This window comes from Camellia sinensis, chromosome 11 (assembly GCF_055761805.1).
Source record: "Camellia sinensis isolate YWXY chromosome 11, ASM5576180v1, whole genome shotgun sequence".
Lineage (NCBI taxonomy): Eukaryota > Viridiplantae > Streptophyta > Magnoliopsida > Ericales > Theaceae > Camellia > Camellia sinensis.
Window position 1 is genome coordinate 113,916,679 of NC_138971.1, and position 20,804 is coordinate 113,937,482.

General features: G+C 33.0%; 2 protein-coding genes across 2 annotated transcripts; both read left to right on the forward strand.

Moving 5' to 3' along the window:
• Positions 1–2,309: 2,309 nt before the first annotated feature.
• On the forward strand, positions 2,310–6,774 carry LOC114274382 (zinc finger protein 3-like). The gene has a single exon (XM_082894538.1). It carries the CDS (start codon positions 5,563–5,565, stop codon positions 6,433–6,435), a length of 873 nt encoding a protein of 290 aa, XP_082750664.1. The 5' UTR covers positions 2,310–5,562; the 3' UTR covers positions 6,436–6,774.
• Positions 6,775–7,672: 898 nt separating this feature from the next.
• On the forward strand, positions 7,673–12,300 carry LOC114283242 (receptor like protein kinase S.2-like). The gene has a single exon (XM_028226063.2). The coding sequence runs from the start codon at positions 9,971–9,973 to the stop codon at positions 12,125–12,127; it is 2,157 nt and encodes a 718-aa protein (XP_028081864.2). The 5' UTR covers positions 7,673–9,970; the 3' UTR covers positions 12,128–12,300.
• Positions 12,301–20,804: the final 8,504 nt, after the last annotated feature.

The window sequence follows — 20,804 nt, forward strand, 5'->3', positions numbered from 1 at the left end:
TTTTTAAAAAATTGTACCTAAAGACAAAAATAAGCTAATTTTTATATATAAAAAAAAAAAAATTAACAAGATTTACTTGCTGTGTAGTTAGTGAATTTTTTTTGAATTTTATAAAAATTTTATAGTCATTTAGTGATCTACCTTAGATGACTTTTGAAAAAAAAAAAAAAAGCGAAATAATTTTTTAAAATTCATTAAAAACAAAAATAAGTTCAAAATAATAATAATATTAATAACTTATAAGTTGCAGCCAAATAGGGGTGCTCGTGGTTCAGTTGCTGTCGAGAAATCTTCAATCAATCTTCAATTGAAAACACAAACAAAATAGCTAAACAAATTAAAAACACAGAGTCTTACAAATTAGTAGGGGTGCTCGCAGTTTAGCGGTTCGGTTTGCAGTCAAAGTAATTTCAAATTCGCCATCCGTCCAAAACTAGGTGGATTGAAAAAAATCTATCTACAACCGTCTGCTCATCATCATATACCCGTTCAAAATACAGCAGATTAATTTAATTCAGTCAATTTAAACGAATCAAAATATTCACTAAGCACACTTATTGCCAAAGGTTGGCGACTAAAATTACATTGCTTATCTACACAATTACTTGTACTTGCCAAAAAAAAAATTAATTAAGTAATTAATTAATAGTATATTTGGATGATTATAGTAATAAAATAAAAGATAAAGCTGTGGAAATTTTTATGTAACAAATCTTGAACTATCTAGAACATTACTCATGTAATTGGGAAAACTTGAGAGAGATGCCTGATTGACTGATTGATCGAAACTTTAGTCGTGTAAGTTTGTGACGCAATCCACGTTTGTTTCACTTTAACATAAAAATTTCGTTCCAGATAGTGAGATGTTGCTTGAGAGCAATTCATGATTCATGTGTGAAAGTGAAAGTGATGTTAACTATCGTAATTTATTTTTTATTTTTACTTGGTAATTAAGGCAAATTACAAATATATCTTTGGATTTGTATAAAATATAAAATTTTCGCTCAAATTTTGAAAAAATATATTTCACTTATTGAGGTTTCAAATCGCGTGACAAATACCCATTTTTATTTTTTAGTCAATTGTTAGGTCAATTAACTGATTTTACTAATGTCGGTAATTTTATTTATCAAAATTAGTGACAGAGCTAGAAATTTAATGTGGAGGTGGCACACATCAAGCACATCACTTTGCTTGGTTCCTCTTTTTCAAAAACACTTTTCAAAAAATTCTACTTTCTTATTTTTCATTTTTTTTTTGTTTTTATTGAATTTTTTTAATATTTTAATTTTTTTTTTTACTTTTTAGACATACCTAACATAAATATACCTAAAAAGTAAAAAAATTGTAAAAAAAATCTTTTAAAAATTCACTAAATACCAAAAATAAAAAAAAATAAAAAACAAGAATTCAATATATTTTTTGTATTTTTAAGTATTTATTAATTTTTTAAAATATTTTTTCATAAATTTTTTTACTTTTTAGATACATCTAAGTAAGGTGCATCTAAATTTTTAAAAAAAATATGTTTAAAATTTTAAAAATATTCACTAAAAACAAAAAAAACAAGAAAATCAAAAATCTCAGTTTTCAAAAAACTTAATTCAAAAAACTCAAACCAAGCACACTGATTAATTTTTTTTTTCTTTTCATAACAAGTAACAACGAGATATTATTAAACTTAATACATTTTTATTTTTACTATAATTATCCTGAGATTTACATCCATCCGATTTATAAATTCACAATCAATAACTAAATTCTATTAACCCAACAGTATGAACAAACAAATAAACAAATAACTAAATCTACAATAAATAAGTTCAATCCTATCTACTCAACAAAAGAGCCCCACAATGAAGAGAAATGAATTATTAATTGATTCAATTCTTGCCTTGACATGTTGATTAAAAGTGTACAAGAATAACCAAAAGAATAGAATAGAACATTTTTAAAATTTTAAAAATACAAGGAGGTTTACCTGATTTAAAGACGGGCATTATTATGATTTTATAAGGGATAAACAATATATAATTTTTATATATATGGATAATAGTATAAATATCGAAAGTTCAGGGGGGAGACACAGGACCTCCTAGGTCTTAGATGGCTCTACGCTGATTAAAGTACTTATTTAACCATCAATACTCTTTTAAAAAAATAAAAAATAAAAGGGAGATGCAGTGAAATAACACTGGAATGGAGAGGTAAGGAGGCAACGGTGGAGGGTTGGGTAACGATTTGGGGAGCTGATAAAGGTGATGGTGTTGGAAATGGTTGGGAAAATTCTGGGTAAATCAGAATTTTTTCTTAACTTTAGTCTAATATTTAGGTGGGATCCAAGCGTCGATTTTCGCGGGTCTAAGTGGTAACGCGTTCAATGCCGCGTTGTGATTCACATGGTATATTTGGTTGCTCAAAACCATTATCGAGTGAATGGAAAATTGAAGCTAAAGTGTGTTCCATGAAAATAGAGTTTTGGTGGAAATTCCTTAAGGTTTGTGTAAATGGCTTGTCCCACATTGATTTGGTGGGAAGTTTTAAATGAGTTTATATAGCTTGGACTTATAACTTGGGGAGGACCTCAAGGTGCATCCCAAGTTTGTAGAAGGGAGAAGTTATGGACAAAATGGGCTAGACCCATTGGATCCAAAAATCACCACATGCGTGCGTGTCGTTGTCCGGCCCAATACTAATCTTTTTGGGCCAAAAATATTTGAATTCAATTTATTTTTGATAGAATAAATTCTGTCCAATTTAAATTTCAATTTTTTGAATTCAAATGTTTATTTGCACCTCTTCAGAAATTCTGTACAAGTTCAGATCTGTCCAAAACCGATTCTGTTCAGTTCAAATTTAAATCCACCTGAACAAATTTGAAATTCAAACAAATTCGGTTATCTGTTCAAATTCAAACCCAACAGGTACAGTACCTGTTCAAATATGTATGCTACTTGTTCAATTCAAAATTAAAGGGTGCCATTACTTCTATAAATAGACCAGTCCTCATTTGATCAGATTCACTCCAATTTTCGTCCATAAAATTATGCATTTATACTCTTCATTTTGCTGCATTATTTTCTTGTGAGAGAGAGTATAAAACACTTAGTGTGTTCGTTGTACAAATATATTGTAGTGCTGCATATATTTGTTATTAATCATTTCATCCTGAGAGATAGACGTCCATATTCTGAAAATACCGAGGAGAGGACGAATTTGTCTTAAGGACACAGTGTCAAACACTGGACTTGATCAGATTATTATTCGAAAAAATTAACCAAGTAAGTTGTTTAATTTATTATTCTGTTTTATTTGTTTATTAAATCAGATTTTATTTTGTTTTTGTAACAAAATAAAATCTATTTTTATTTATTTAATTTTATTTCTAGTTTGATTTTTATAATCAAATATTTTCTCTCATTTCCTTTATTTTTTGTATATTCTATTTGTTGTTAAGTACACAAACAAAATTAATTAATTACAGTGAAGATTGTCCAACAGATGATTGTCTTGGTAGAAAAGTGGGAGATGAGAGGAGTAGCCACAGTGTTGGTTAAAAAAAATAAAAAATAAAAGTGAGGATCAAAAGATAAAGATAGTAGTCATTTTCTTTACGTATTGTAGACTAATCAAGTATTTTAATGTTGACATTATTAAAAATGAATAGTTACCCTTGAAATTGTATCTGTCCTCCATATTTTTAAAAATAAATATGATTCAAACATATAACTAATGATATCCGATTATCTTAAATTTTTGAATGAATATTCTACTCAATAAGTCGTAAAAAGTGAACAGTTCAGATTAGTAAGGTTGGCCTCCAAAAAGACTTACCAACCCCAAATGCTCTCTCAAGTTGAGATGATCAACTTAAAGTAATATAATTCCTTTGTCAAACTAGAAGGAAAATCGGTATTTTAAATAAACCCTTCAAGAAATGTAATGTAATTTATCCTAACAATTAATAGGATAAATTGCAAATGCACTCCCTAGTATTTGCCTAAAATATAGATTATCTCATGTAGTTATAGAAATTATAAATATCTCTTTGTCAAAAAATTTTATTCAATAAAATTGCTAAAAAAATGAAATTTCTAACTATCCTCTTATACGACAATGAAATTATTAGAACCGTTAATTGAATTATATTATTAATATCATTAAAAACTGTTAATTGACTTAATGATTAATTAATGAAAGTATTACTATTTGTTATGTGACTAAAAATTTTAAGAGGTGGAATATAATTTCTATATTCATATAGGAAAATTTATATTTTAAGTAAACTTTAAGAGACATATTTGCAATTTACCATAATTAATAACTTAGTGCAGGCTTGGTGTACTCCGAACCTGAAGAGGCAACACACGTGCATTCCACAGCGAATGAAATAGTGCAGTTTCAGGAGTTTATATTAGATGTAGTGATAGAGAGAGATCATTAGTCATGTTAAATTCTTAAGCTATTAATCACTCATGATGGTTGAGTTTTTCTTTACTTGAAAATAACATATTGTTTTGAGTGGAAAATATTTGGAGAATAACATATAACTGGGCGTTTCAAAAATAATTTATAAATTAGTAAATAACTTTATCAATAATAATCAAAATCTAAAACTTTTCCATATATTTGTAATATTTTTTTAAAATCACCCCTAGATGTTAATTCCCTCAAAAATATTTTGTATCACATGTATATGTAAGACTTGATGTGATTACTCTTTCGGTTAAAAGTAGCATCAGAGCTTAATGTGGTCGAACACTCAACATCTCAAGTCAACATTAAATGACGTCTCAATTCTGCATTTACTACATAAAACATAATAAGTGAAATGGTAGAAAACACGACAGTTCAGCCAAATAACATACTCGTTACATAAAATACTTTCTCTTTATATTGTTTTATTTACATAAACTAAAATAATATACATAAACTAGGCATGATAACCATTATATTATTTTATTTACATAAATTAGGCATGAAGTGTGCACATTAAAATTTAATGGGAAAATTATTTGATTGACTAATTTACTTACCATCTCTTAATAACAGCTTACTCATTATCTTGTGGTTGCGTTTGAATTAGAAATTTATAGAAATAAAAGAGATATGAAGTAAAGATTATAACTGTTTGCGAAACTAGTTTTGAAAATTATTTTCTAAAAATACTCCACCTTCTAGGAAAGACACGCAAAAATAAAGACTATTTTTTTGAACTTCTCATTGTTTATGTTTCGTGAACATAAAAATATAAACAAAAACAAAAAAAATAAAAACGAAATTAAACATGTTCTTATTATCTTAAAACACTTGGGCGTGTGTGGCATCTAATGTTACTGTCATTGATTAAGTCATTTAGTTGATTGTTGGAATGCTATAGTTGTTGAACTATGACGGTAAATCTTTATACAATCAGCTCTTAGGAACCATGACCAGTAGATTAGTTATACAGTTATATAGCATTGTTTAGTTTCAATCAATTGAATTGAAACCAAGTAATCTCTCTCTCTCTCTCTCTCTCTCTCTCTCTCTCTCATCTTTACAAATTTCATATACTCCCCAATGGAACCACAAAGAGAGAAACCATGTCCTTCCAAGTCCTCAAGCACCACCTCTACACCAGAGGCTCCTCCATGTCCAGACACTTCAATGGAGAACACACAAGAAGAAAGAAAAGTAGTAGTAGTAGTAGTAGAAGAAGAAGAAGAAGAAGATGGACAACTAGAGAAGATGATTGATCTCAAGCTCTCTTGTAAGGACTCCAATGATATGTTCAAACCAGAACTCAATCTTATTGATTGTTTGAACATGGATTCAACTCGAACTTCATCAGCAAATCCCCAAAAACCGGCGGCCGAGCCAAGGGTTTTCTCATGCACCTATTGCAGAAGAAAGTTCTTTAGTTCACAAGCACTTGGAGGACACCAAAATGCACACAAAAGAGAGAGGACTCTAGCTAAAAGAGGACTTAAAATATGGTCACCTGTACCACCTCATGGGCACTCTTATTGGCACCATGATCAGCATGACCATTATTCTAGCTTGGCTTCTCTTCCCCTTCATGGTGCTTATAATTATAATTCTAGGGCTCTTGGAATACAGGCTCATTCGATGATCCATAAGGCTTCTAACATGCCAAGTTCTTCAGGATTTAGGAGTTTGTATGGACATGGTGGATGGTCAAGGCTTCCTATTGATCAACAACCAGCTGTTGGGAAGCTAGCCACACAGAATCACCATGCAAATCCATCATCATCAACTGGACTTTCTTCATCTCGAGGTGGCGTTGGAAGATTCGACGCGGTGAGGATGATGATGACCGGTTCTCCCGCCAATGAGGTAATTGGTGGTTATTGGTGGGCAGGTGGTGGCAACAGCCGGTTGAAGACCAATCAAGATGAGATGCAAAAGCTTGACTTGTCCCTCAAGCTCTAAGTACCCCCTTTTTTTTTTTAAAACAATCTCATTTTAAAGCTTTGATCTTTCCCTTGGTTGAGTTGAGGATTAGCTATAGTTTTTTTCTTTGAAAGTAATTTTGTTGTTTATTTATCATAGGGAAGTCTAGAAATTTGGTTTCTTTGTTCTAGACTTGGAACTGTTTAGTTCATACACGTATATATGTTCAATTTTTTGGTATTATTTTGTACTCATATTAGATGATTGCTTAAGATGGTTTAGTCCTCCGTGCCTCTAAATGTATAAAGGTGATACTAAATGTTGTAGCTGTACTTCTGTCTCTAAATTTAAAGGTAGAGTCGAAAACATTGTAAGGAATATTGGCTCCGGATCCTCAATCCCCAAAATCAATCCATGTCCCCTGATTCTAATGCACTTTCATCTGTATGTTCACATTTCAAGATTTTCATCACATCATGCGATTGAGAATGCATTGGAGACATAAATTTTGATACCCCTAGATGTTGCAAATGTAGAAAAAATTTCTCCCAATAGCTTTCTTGCTTATTTGTCAGTCCTTATCAACAACATAGTTGGTAAAGCTTTTTATGAATTTTTCATATCACAACACAGATTCAATTCTTCTGTCTTACCAAACTAAACACCTAACAAAAGGGAGTACTAATACTTCAAGACTACAAACATATGTGTTAACCTAATAGGAAATAGACCTAATATATATTAAGCTATCCAATACCATTCTTCACGTGTAACCCTGTTTTGCACATGGAGATGCAAATGTCCATATATTATAGAGAGAAGAAATAACGCAAACGAGAGAGAAATAATGCAAATGGGAACTAAATACAAATAGAGAGACTTGAACCCAAGATCTCTTCCAACTTGAGTTATGATACCACGTTAATCAATTAGAGAGAAAAACTAAAATTGTATCATTATTACATAATCAGATGTATAATACAAGAGAGTCTAACCCCAACAATAATAAGATAAAATGACTAAACAAACCTCAAAAGAAAATATACAAAATACATACCTCCAACAATGTGGATCAAATCCACACAAATTGATTGATATAGTGGCATATACTAAGACATGAGTTCTAGGACATCTATTAATGATTGATGAAGTGGCATTGGGTCCACGTGCAACACCTTGGAAAAACCATTCCACTACCATGTGCGACGACATGTCGTACATGGCATCCACACCTTTCATTGATGTGGGCCCACACAATATTAAAAGATTTAAAAACGGCATCCACATCGTTCATTGGTTGGGCCCACACAGTATTAAAAAAATTCTAAAAATACTGTTAACAATGAGATTACATGGAAAATGTGAACCTGTCAACTACAAATAGTGTGTGAAAAAATCAAAATAATGAGTTGGCTAACACTTCCAAAACAACACTTAAATAAAAGAAAAGGCCATTACTTTGTCCTTGTTCACAATTGTTAATGTACAATGTTCTATATTTCTTGATTAACTAATGGATGATATATTTGTTTTCTTTCATGGTTAGACGCAATTACTAAATCTTAACACAATCACTATATTTGTCTTATTAGTTAATTAAATGCTATCACTAAATCTAGGAAGATTTTGCTGTAATGTTCAAATCTAATCTAGAAGTACCTTATTCTCCATCACAACATATTTTTCTTAATTTCTTATTGAATATTTTTTTAGGGTGACCTGAATGATTATCATTTTGTCAGTGGACTCTGAATTGCCATGTATTGAGTTGTTCTTCTTTAACTATAGTGTGCACATAGACTCCACACAATATAGAAGTAGAATTCTTCCATACCTAAACCAGGTGATGCAACAAAGCTTTAAAAGCCTGACTAGATTTAGGAGGCTGAAAGAAGAGTACTTCCGAGAACTTAAACAGGAAGTCGACTCAAACTAATACTAACGCGAAGCACAGGAAGTCAAAGTGGAGTGTGAATGACTGCTGTGAAGTTCCCTGAGGCTGTCCTTTGTTCTCATAATAACATGTTCTCTGGTGGCATTGGCAATGCGTTTGTTGGCATTGCCAGCAAATATTGGCAGAGAACCCTGCTGACTAGTAGTTCAATGAACTATTAGTTCTAAATATTCTGAGAAAATTCTAATAAAGGGAATGAAACTTGATCCTAACAACAGCTGTAACAAATCATTTACTTCTGGTTTTTAATGGGGTGGGTGTTTCTCATCAAAGTCTTGAGTGTAAGTGGATATCATGGTCTAGGCCTTTTTGTTAGCACAAGTTAATTTGGAGTTTATGAATGATTTAAACACAAGTAATCTAGTAAACTTTACCAACCTTTCTTTTTAACTCACACGTGACAATTGGGTTGTCCTCGTCACATTATTCTAGTAGACCCAGTTTCAAATATCAAAATTTCACTATTCCAAGTCATATCTATCAATAAGAAAAATTTGTAAAATTTTTAGGAGCTCCTACCCTCTGGGAGTTGGACAGGATTATAATAGTATGATTCGCTGCCATCCGACCCCTTATAATCTCATCCACCTGTGCTGCACCTCCAAATTCCAATCAGGTTAGATTCAACTACATCGATTTTGTTCTTTGTAAATAATCACCATCCCTGAACTGAACAAATTCAAATTGTTTTTCCTTGTAACCAAGAAGTATTAGAATTCAAAATATCCTATGACATTCAAAAGAAGCATAAAAATGAAGCAATTGAGTTGAATTTCATGGGCCATAACAGTTCTTTCCTGCTCTTAGTTACTCTTCTTTTTAAGAGTCAAATATTCATTAGTTTTAGTAGAAGGGAATGGACTTTTTGGCCTCTGATTTCCACATAAAAAACACAACAACAAAGTTTTTATTATTTTTTTTTTTATTTTTAAGAATAGTGAACAACAAAGTATTTTTAATATGTATATTAAGAAGAAAATTCTAAGATCTTATCCTATAGAATTCCCAAATAAAAAAACAGGATCTGCCATCTGACAAGGGGAAGTTCATCCAACTTGCGCTGTGTTGATGCTACCTACTCTCACACGTTTGCTGCAAAATATAAAATCAAACACTAGACCAAGAAATTTTCAAATTCCAGAAAATTTCTTAAATGGTTCCGTAGTCTCAATCTGTTCCACGTGCTTAGATTTTGGTTAAAAAAGTAGACTAACAACAGGACAACAGGCGTACCTAGTTTGGATCCATGGTTTCAAATCCGCAATAACCTATTTAATTATTCAGTAGTCAACCAATCATAGGTATTAAAAATTGTTGGTGATGGTATGCATAAGATTTAAGTATTCATAATTTCCTATAAGAACTTACTAAGAAGAAATAATATCCATGAAAAATTAGAGGCATACTGACCGTGGACTAGGAGCACAGCCCACCATTGTTGACCCGAGGAGGGAACCAATTTGAGTCTTCCATTTCTTCATTTTTGTGATCTTCATGTCTTCTCTCATCCCTCCACTCTTATCTACCCTCATCATCTCATCATAACAGTTGATTGCCATTCCAAATCCTTTGTGCAAGCAACCACGTAGACTGTCGTGTAGGGCTCCAAAGCTAAGAAATATGTCAGCTTTTCACAGTGGAAATAAAATTACAAACGCTGTGTATCAATCTGACAAATTGTGCCGTTGGTTTTCACTTGTTGAGATTCAATTGGCGACCAACAACTTCGATGATGCTTTGGTCATTGGGAAAGGCGGATTCGGTAAGGTGTATAAAGGGTTCATCGACGGTGGAGCTACCACTGTTGCCATTAAGCGATCGAATGCAGAGTCCAAACAAGGGGCAGCAGAGTTTTGGACTGAGATCAAGACGCTTTCCAAGCTCCGACACACACATCTTGTGACTCTGATTGGCTACTCTGATGATTGCGAGGAGATGATACTTGTTTATGAATACATGGCCAATGGGACACTCGCCGATCATCTCTACAAAAGTAGTAGGAAAGGAAACGGGAATGATATTTATCATCTTACTTGGGAGGAGAGACTCAAAATTTGTATAGGAGCTGCCCATGGATTGGACTACCTTCATACGGATACTGAGCAAGGTGTCATACACAGGGACGTGAAGACCACAAACATTCTGTTGGATGAGAATTGGGTAGCTAAGATTTCAGATTTTGGGTTGTCCAAAATGGTAAACACAAGCCATACACGAACCCATGTTAGTACAGATGTTAAAGGCACTTTTGGTTATTTAGATCCAGCCTATTTCTTGACTCGTAGACTGACCAAGAAATCAGATGTGTATGCCTTTGGTGTGGTTCTATTTGAAGTGTTATGTGCAAGGCCACCGGTGGATACAAGTGTTGAGGAGGACCAAATGGGTCTAGCCCTATGGGCTCAAAAATGCATCAAAAAGGGAACCCTTGACCAGATCATTGATCCCTCTATAAGAGGACAAATATCACCAAATTGTCTAAAGGTGTTTGCAGAAGTTGCTAACAAATGTTTACTTAATTATCCAAAAGGAAGACCTACAATGAGTGAAGTTGTGGGGAGCCTCAAGCATGGATTGGCATCACAGGGCAATATTCGTATATCTCGACAAAAGGGAATAATAAGCAATCTGTTTTTAAGTACTGCACATGTAGTGGCTAAAGGTATTGATCTTGGGTGGAGGAAGTGGAAGAACAACGGTCCTAAGAATGGCATGTCAAGGCAGTTGTGGAAGGATCCAATTGCAGATGTCATCCAATTATACCGTCGTTTCTCTTTTGCAGAGATTCGAGCAGCCACAAATAATTTTCATGAGATTCTGGGGATTGGGCTCCGTGGTGATATCGAAGTGTATAGAGGCCATATCAGCCGCGAGAATCTTGATGTGGCAATTAAAAGGTGGAAAGAAGGAACATCAAGAGAGAGGAACTTGGACCAATTTAGGGCTGAGATCCAGGTGCACTCCTATATCCGTCACCTCCACGTTGTTTCTTTAATTGGATACTGCATCGATAAGCATGAGGTGATCCTTGTGTACGAGTATATGGCCCATGGGTCACTCTACTATCACCTCAATGAAACCAACAAGTATTCACTTAACTGGGAAAAGCGACTTGAGATTTGCATTGGTGTTGCACGAGGACTGCAATACCTCCACGCAGGTACCAGGCAAACAATCATTCATCGCAACCTGAATCCGACCAATATTTTGTTGGACGAGAATTGGAATGCCAAAGTGGTGCCCAAAACTGAACCGTGGACAAGCATCGTGGGATATATGGATCCAGAATACCTTGGTAATGCACAATTTACTATAAAATCCAATGTGTACTCATTCGGCGTCATCTTACTTGAACTATTATGTGGTAGGAAGCCAATGATCTACTCAAGCGACGAGGATCAAGTGAATTTAGTTCGTTGGTTCAAAACTAATATCAAAATGGGTACAATAGATCAGATCATTGATCCGTATCTTACTGACAAAATAGCGCCCGAATGCTTGAAAGAATATGTAAAAAATGCAGAAAATTGCGTGTGTGATGAGGGGATTGAGCGTCCATCGATGGATGACGTGTTGGGTAACCTCCGGTATGCACTGCAACTGCAGGAGACTTGGCGGAATATTAATGAACAGTTCGGCACAGATACGTCCCCTGAGGCCGTTCCACTTCAGGATGGCATTGTGTTTGTTGAATTAGCCAGTGGAAGAGCTATTGATGAGATGAGTTTTACGAGCATAGGGGATTCAGATTGTTTTTCGGGTAATCTGGCACGGTAGCACAACTCTGTGGCCTTTACAATGGCCTTTCCAAATGAAACAGCATAATGCTGGCCCTGTTAGTGGATTGCTTTCCTATGTATGAAGTCTGAAGCTATCCACTTGCTATGTTAAAATAAACTTTGTAACATAATGTAATCCACATATTTTATAGACTTTTGTGTATTGTACAATATGGTGTTCCAACTCTTGAATCAGTTATACATTCTACCACCAACTCAACATCTTATTTCATTGACATGAAAAAACTATTTAGACCCACCAAATGATTTAGCTCTTGCCTCGAGGGAATTCATTTCAAGTCAAAATTCTCAGAAATACTGACTTCTTTTCCAATTACCTCATTTTCTGAGCAAATAGGTACATAAGAATCAACATTAATACGCGTATTTAGAAACTCAAAAATTGAAAAAAAAAAAAAAAAAAAATTGAATTAAATTAAATTAAATTTTAAAAAATGAAACATTAGATCCTCAAGAATGGAGGGAGATTACCTGGTAGGAAGTGGCGTATTGGAACTGGTACTAGATCTAGTAGAGGAGAGTCCTTAGATCCAGTGTATACATCAAAAAGGGAACCCTTGACCAGATCATTGATCCTTCTATAAGAGTACAAATATCACCAAATTGTCTAAAGGTGTTTGCAGATGTTGCTAACAAATGTTTACATAATTATCCAAAAGGAAGGCCTACAACGAGTGAAGTTGTGGGGAGCCTCGAGCATGGATTGGCATCACAAGACAATATTCGTATATCTCGAAGAAAGGGAATAATAAGCAATCTGTTTTTGAGTACTGCATATGTAGTGGCTAAAGGTATTGATCTTGGGTGGAGGAAGTGGAAGAACAATGGTCCTAAGAATGGCATGTCATGGCAGTTGCGGAAGGATCCAATTGCAGATGCTGTCATCCAAATATACCGTTGTTTCTCTCTTCCAGAAATAATTTCCATGAGCCTCTGGATTAGGTTTGGTGGCGACATCAAAGTGTATGGAGGCTGTATCAGCCACAGGAATCTTGATGTGGCAATTAAAAGGTGGAAAAAGGAACATCAAGACAAAGGCATTTGGACCAATTTAGGGCTGAGGTCCAGGTGCACTCCCATCTCCGTCACCTCCACGTTGTTTGTTTAATTGGAAACTGCAACGACAAGCAAGAGTTGATCCTTGTGTACCAGTATTTGGTGGTCTCTCCATCAACACCTATATGTAACCAACAATTATCTGCTTAACTAGGAAAAGCGACTCAGATTTGCATTGGTATTGCACGAGGACTGCAATACCTCCATGCAGGTACAAGGCAAACAATCATTCATCGCAACTTGAAGCCGACCAATATTTATGTTGGACAAGAATTGGAATGCCAAAGTGGTGCCCAACACTGAACCAAGTACAAGCACCGTGGGATATATGGATCCAGAATACCTTGACAATGCAAAATTTACTATAAAAAACGATGTGTACTCATTCGGCGTCATCTTACTTGAACTATTTTGTGGTAGGAAGCCAATGATCTATTCAAGGGACAAGGATCAAGTGAATTTAGTTCGCTGGTTCAAAACTAATATCGAAATGGGTACCGTACATCATATCATTGATCCATAGCTAACTAACAAAATAGCACCAGAATGTTTGAAAGAATATGTCAAGAATGCAAAAAATTGTGTGTGGAATGAGGGGATTGAGCGTCCATCGATGGAGGATGTGTTGGGTAACCTCCGGTATGCACTGCAACTGCAGGAGACTTGGCGGAATAGTAATGACTAGTTCAGTACAGCTAAGTTCCCTAAGGCCGTTCCTCATTCAGATGGCATTGTGTTAGTTGAATTAGCCAATGGAGGAGATATTGATAAGATGAGTTTTATGAAAGGGGATTCAGATTATTTTTCGGGTAATCTAGCATGGTAGTACAACTCTGTAGTCTTTACGATGTGCAAACATAAGGCCTTTCCAACTGATGCTTCTGTAAAAGTTGATAGTTACATGAAACAGCATAATGCTGCCCCTGTTAATGGATTGCTATCCATTTGCTGTGTTACAAAACTTTCTAACATAATGCAATCCACAGATTTTATACATTTATGTGCCTTGTACAATATGTTGTTCCTCCTCTTGAATCAGTTATACCTAGCAAATTCTACTACCAACTCAGCATCTTATTTCATTGACTAGAAAAAAAGATTTTGACCCACCAGATGATCTAGCTCTAGGCTCTATGGAATTCAATTCATGTCAATAGCAATGCCAAAAGACATTGTTTACTCTCATGAGTAAATGTTTTTATTTTGACTCAACCATGTGGATGTGGAATTTGGAGAGAGATTATTAATTCATGGAACTGAGGTGAGGAGTTCATGGCTCCAGACTTTGGCACAGCTACACAATTCACTAATATGAGTCATCATGTACTGGAGGGGCTCCAAAAACTATTCTAAGAGTTTATTTGGGTCTTCATTCCCATGTGTATAAATGTTTTTTTAGTATTTATAACTCAAACATACTAAACTAGAAGCATGCATGAGCAGAGAGCACAACACAAATTCTAGAGCAAAACTTTTTGTAATTGATGCAAAAGTTAGAAATACAGCACCAAGTATAGTAGAAGGAAGAAGTTTTCGAATTTTCCAAAATTATTTATGCCTCAAGAAAGAGTACCATGTGAAAATAATGAGTTTTTTTTATATCCCCCCCCCCCCCCCCCCCCCAAAAAAAAAAAAAAAAAAAAAACTAGTTTCGAAATTTTTCAAAAAACAATGCCATCAAATGTATATGAACCATTGAATAATCTCAATTCTATCATTGTTCATCATAAATTCATGCAAGAAAACAGAGAGTTCATCATTTACCCTCCTAGCCTTCAAGAACTCAAAAAGTGCATTTTGAAGCTTATTATCCAAATCCCTGAAAGCAACCAAATAAAAAACCAAACACGGTTATGAACAAATCACAAGATTGTAGACCAACACACATTTATGCTTGGTTAGGAAGAAATCAAGAGAAAACGAAGTAAACAAGGACTCTCTCTTATGAAAATGGCCCAATCAGTAAACCAGAAAAAGATCAAAAGCATTCATACGATGACCTAAAATCTATAAATTTTAGTATTCAGAGACTAGCTTCCTCATTGCCCTCAATCAGCCCCAAATTGGTTTCTCAAATTAATTTGAAGTAGAATTGGGTTGGAAAGAAAAACATACATGCATATTTATTGAAAGCTTTATATTGAGAAGAACAAGAAGAAAATTCAATGAGATGCTGAAATATTTTAACAAGAAATAAATAATCAATTCAGCTACTCATCAGCCAAAAACTCTATAATTCAAACTAAAAGATCCAAAGAAAAAGAGAGAAAGATTAGCCTACGTTTGGCAAGATGGGTTTGGAGCTTTTTTGGCTAAAATAGCCACAAAAAACAAAATAGGCTTTTCAGCCCAATAAGACAAAACATCACATGAGGTCCCACGTAAAGCCTCAATTTTTATAGTTTTGTTTGCTCCAAATTTGCCTCTTAATGTAATCAACTGTTTGCAAGGTCGATCTTCCTCATTGAATGCATTGAATTCCATAGTCGGCTAGAGAATTTTAAAACAGAATGTGATACATTAATACACAAAGAATTAGATTTTAATTGACGGGATTGATTAGGGATTTCAAGGACTAAAGAATAATTGATAATGTTCTGTTTGGTTGCTGAGAAAATGAGACAGACAGAACAAAAAAAGAAGTAAACAATTGATATCCCCCTTCCAAGGCGTTAAAATGTAGGAATAGATAAGGGAATCAAAATTGAGAACAAAAGAAGCTCTGTTTGGCTTCTAGGAAAATGTCAGAAAAGAAAAGACATAAGAATGTGGAACCAATATTTGTCATTTACCTATGACCCAAGAAAACTATAACCTCCAGTTAATTGAGCCTAGTGAAAATTCAAGAAGACTAAAACTCCAAGTAATTGAACCTAGCAAAGACTATTTGGGTAGATGGAGATTAGTTTTTCGTTTAATTAGTACATAAAGATGTTCGAATTTCATTTTTTCTTCAATTTCTCCTTAGGTGTGGTTTTTTTTTTTTTTAGTTAATTGGGTTGGCTAATTCTTATTTCAATACATCGAAATTCTCAGCAAATAGCGTACATAAGAATCGACGTTAATACGTGTATTTAGATACTCAAAAACTGGAAATAATTAATAAATAAATACAGATCCTCAAGAACATAATGGAGGGAGATTACCAGGTGGGAAGTGGCCTATTGGAACTGGTACTGGATCTTGGGTTTGGAAGGGAAAATTGGGTATGGGTCTATTTGGAATTCAGTCATTCGGGTTTGCAACTTGCAAGGACAGACAAGTAATTCTAATTAGGCTTTGAGCCTTTTTAATTCTGTTAATTATTTTATGTAATATATAAGAAAAATAATAAATAATAAATATGTAATTAATAGAATTATAATGACATATCACGTAATCTTTTGTGCGGATCTATTGGAATAATTTTTTTCAAAATACCCACACCTGGTTATCCCTTCAAAAGATAAAAAAAGTTTGGGTAATTCTATTTCCACACACTAATTCTACTCAGTTCACACAATGAAAATTTTCATTAATACAATTTTGTTCTAGAATAAAAATACCATAATACCCTCGTGTTCTTCTACTCAAACCCTATTTCTAAAATGCCACAACCATCCTCTATCGCAAGCGCCACCTCTCTCATCCGTCATCCCCTCCCGTTGCCTCTTTTCTTATCCGCCTGCGATCATTTTCCGCCATGAACCATACACTCCCACAAGTCTCTCACCACGAATCACTCGTTGTTGACTGTGGAGGTCTAGGATGGAGGGGGATGAGCCAGAAGTGGCGATGGTGGTGGCGATAGAGGGTTGAAAGTGGCAGCAACGATAGTAAAAGATGAAATGATTATGGTGTCTAGATCCTTTAATCTTTTACTTGGTTTAATTTTTCGTTTATACCCTAAATTTTATTTTATTTTTATTCTTAAACAGTTAATTTTATCTAATTGGTCCCTAAATTTTATATTTTACTTCATGTGATCCAATTAGAAATAATTATTCAAATCATTAAACATTAAAACTTAATTTAATTGCTCCAAAAGTCATTTCAAAATTTATATAACACTATGTTTGTCAGGGCGAAAAATAATTTCTAATGAAAATTATTTTTTACAAATTTTTTTTCCCCAAAAAATGTTTCCTAGAGGTAGTGGAACAAAGGTGGAAGTGGAGGTAGAAGTAGTGGCATGGTGGTGGGGGGGTAGCTGCTGTGATAGCAACGATAATGGTGGCAATGGTGATGATAGTGTGGTGGTGGAGGTGAGAGTGGCAGTGGTGTCGTGGTGACATTGGTAAAACTTTAGTCTGAAAAACGTTTTCCACATTTTAAAAGTGGAAAACATTTTCTACCCATATAAGCTTGTTTTCTATTGACCACGAAAAATGTTTTCCATTTGACTTTCATTTTCCATTATACCAAACACCAGAAAATACGAAAATTATTTTTCAAAAACTATTTTCAGCCTAGACAAACGGAGCGTAATTTAAACCATACAGTCAAATACTTATTTTTTTATGAGCTAATTACATCAATGATCCTCCTAGTTTCGTCTAAGTTTCAGTTTGGTCCTTATACTTTCTCTCTTTTTCCACTTTGGTTATTTTTGCTTTATAATCTTGACTCTAAGGTTTTAGTTATTATATTCTTGCCTCTTTAAGTTTTGTTATATTATAAAAATACATTTTTATTTTATCACACTATTTTTTCATTTTTATACTTTGTAGAGTTTTCCCTGCAATGAGAAAGATAATTATTTGTCGTGTTTTTTTACTTATTTGCTACAATAAGTAATTGCTTACCTTTATCTAATAGTAAATGTCCAATTTCATTATAATTTGTAGTTGATTTTTCTTAAGATTTTCGTTGAGTTCTTTTAATAACATTATTATTATTTTATTCAATTATTATTTGTAGTGCGGTACTATTATTTGAATTATTTGATTCGACTTCTTCATTATATCTAATGCTCATATATTTATATTGGCAAGCCTAATAAATTAGATTCTAACACCAATTCTAAACACATGCAATTTTACAATGGTTTCATAAGTATACAAATAGGAAAATACGGCCCTATAGTAATTAATAGAACTTTTGGGTTTATACTTTGTTTCCATGTTTTTTTTAGGGACTAAATTGATTTGGAATTGAATCTTGAGGGATTTAATTGGCACAATTAGAATTACAAAGACTAAAATGAAACAGATGTCAAACTTGAGAGATTATGACTATAATTCATCCTTCTTTTATCCATATGAGTAACGAATATAAAATGTCCTATAATTCTAACATAATTACACTGATCTCTATTTTAGTAAGGCTATAAGGACTATAAATAATGCAATTGGTTACACTGGCTTTTTGAAAATTGGATTTTTTGTTTTCTAAGTTTTTTTTTTTAATAGATAATTTTTGTAATATTTTAAGCAAATTTTTTATTTTTTAGATACAATACACTTAAAAAATATAATATTTGTGAAAAAAAACTTTAAAAAATTTACAAAAAAAATAATAATAAATTCAGTACATTTTCGTATTTTATTGTATTCAGTGAATTTTTAAAATATTTTTGCACAAATTTTATATTTGTTATATTTGGTAAGTATATCAAGATTAAGTGGATCTGGAAAAAAAAAAATGATTAAAATATTTTTAAAATTTACTAAAAATAAAAAAATATATATAAATTAGAAACTCAAAAAACTGCTTTTGAAAACTCCAAACCAAATAGGGTCATTGTTTTTTATCCATATGAATAATGGACTATTGATTAGAAGTGAAGGGGGTGCTTGATAATTAGATCCAACACTTAAAACTGAATGTATTAAGTGATAATCCAATTTTGTGTATAATTTCTAGTTGATTTTTCTTAAGATTTTTGTTAAGTTCTTTTAATAACATTATTATTTTGTTCAATTATTATTTGTAGTGCAGTATTGTTATTTAAATTATTTAATTCGACTTCTTCATTTTATCTAATGCTTATATATTTATATTGGCAAGACTAATAAATTAGACTCTAATACCAATTCTAAACACATACAATTTTACAATGGTTTCATAATTATACTAATAGAAAAATACGGCCCTGTTGTAATTAATAGAACTTTTGGGTTTATACTTTGTTTCCATGTTTTTTTTAGGGACTAAATTGATTTGGAATTGAATCTAAAGGGATTTAGTTGGCACAACACAATTAGAATTACAGGGACTAAAATGAAATAAGTGTCAAACTTGAGGGATTATGACTATAATTCACCTTTTTTTTAGAGTGCTACTATTAGCACCTACTTAATTTCTTTGGATCCTCCAATTCTCACATTTTCTTTTATTACAATGATACCCTAAAGTAAAATTATATTAAAGGATAACTTTTAATAGAACACCCACCCACCAAATAAAAACAATTAGACTGATACTCTACAATATTGTACACCCACCTCCATCCCCATCTATACATATTCCTTACTAAACCCTAATCGTATTCTTCTTCATCACCATCCTAAACCCACGTATTCATCTTCAATGAAAAACATTTGAAACCACCTAATTAGTTAACATTTTGTTCGGTGGTTTCAAATGTGTTTGGTATTCCAAATCAGTTAACGTTGCAAACAACCTTATTACAGATTTCAAGTTTCTACATTTGTGGTCGTTTTCACCATTCGTTGATACATATAGAGCAATGAAAGAGGATGACAACAACTTTGATGAGGTTAATGTTGCATTGATAAGTTTATCTATCTTGCATTAACAATTGTGGGTTGTTTTCAGTTTGGTATTGATTTGCCGATTGTTAAGGTTCTGTTCAGTAATACAATGCTAAACATAAAGATTTTGTTCAGCACTAGAATGCTGAACGGTTCCATTTCGTACCCTATTTTTGTTTTGTTTTTTTTTTTTTAGGATTTTTCCTTATAGAACCCCTTGTATTGAGGGTTTTATCCCAAAATAAACGAAAAAATAATATATGATGGGGAGTTGGAGATTGCTTGAGAGAAGAAGAAAGAGACCGTCGAAGAGATTTCCGACGAGATTTCTGACTGAGATACCATCGTTCACGGTGACAAGGAAAAAGAGACCATCATTTATGAGGGGAGAAGAGAGGGAAAATCGATTTGTCTCTCAATCATTTGTTGTTCTCAATCATCTCTCAATCGTTCATTGTTTACTAAGAGAAGAAGAAGAGATGGTATGCAAAATTAGGTGAGTGTACACTTGGGTGTGATACGGGTAAAACTGGTATTAAGTGCAATATTTAAAGAAATCTTATTAAAATTTAAGGTTTAAAGAAATGGGGGGTCCAAAAAAATTAGGTAAGTGCTGATAGCAGCCCTCTTTTTTTATCCATATGACTAACGAATATATAACAAGTCCTATAGTTCTGACATAATTACACTGATCTCTATTTCAGTAAGGCTATAAGGACTATAAATAATGCAATTGGTTACACTGTTTTTTTGAAAATTGGGGTTTTTTTTATTTTTATTTTATTTTTATTTTTAATAGATAATTATTGTAATATTTTATGCAAATTTTTTATTTTTATTTTTTAGATACACCTAATTTAGATACACTTAAAAAATATAATATTTGTGAAAAAAAAAACTTTA

Coding starts and splice junctions, on each gene's coding strand:
- LOC114274382 (XM_082894538.1), top strand. CDS start 5,563: ATGGAACCACAAAGAGAGAAACCATGTCCTTCCAAGTCCTCAAGCACC.
- LOC114283242 (XM_028226063.2), top strand. CDS start 9,971: ATGTCAGCTTTTCACAGTGGAAATAAAATTACAAACGCTGTGTATCAA.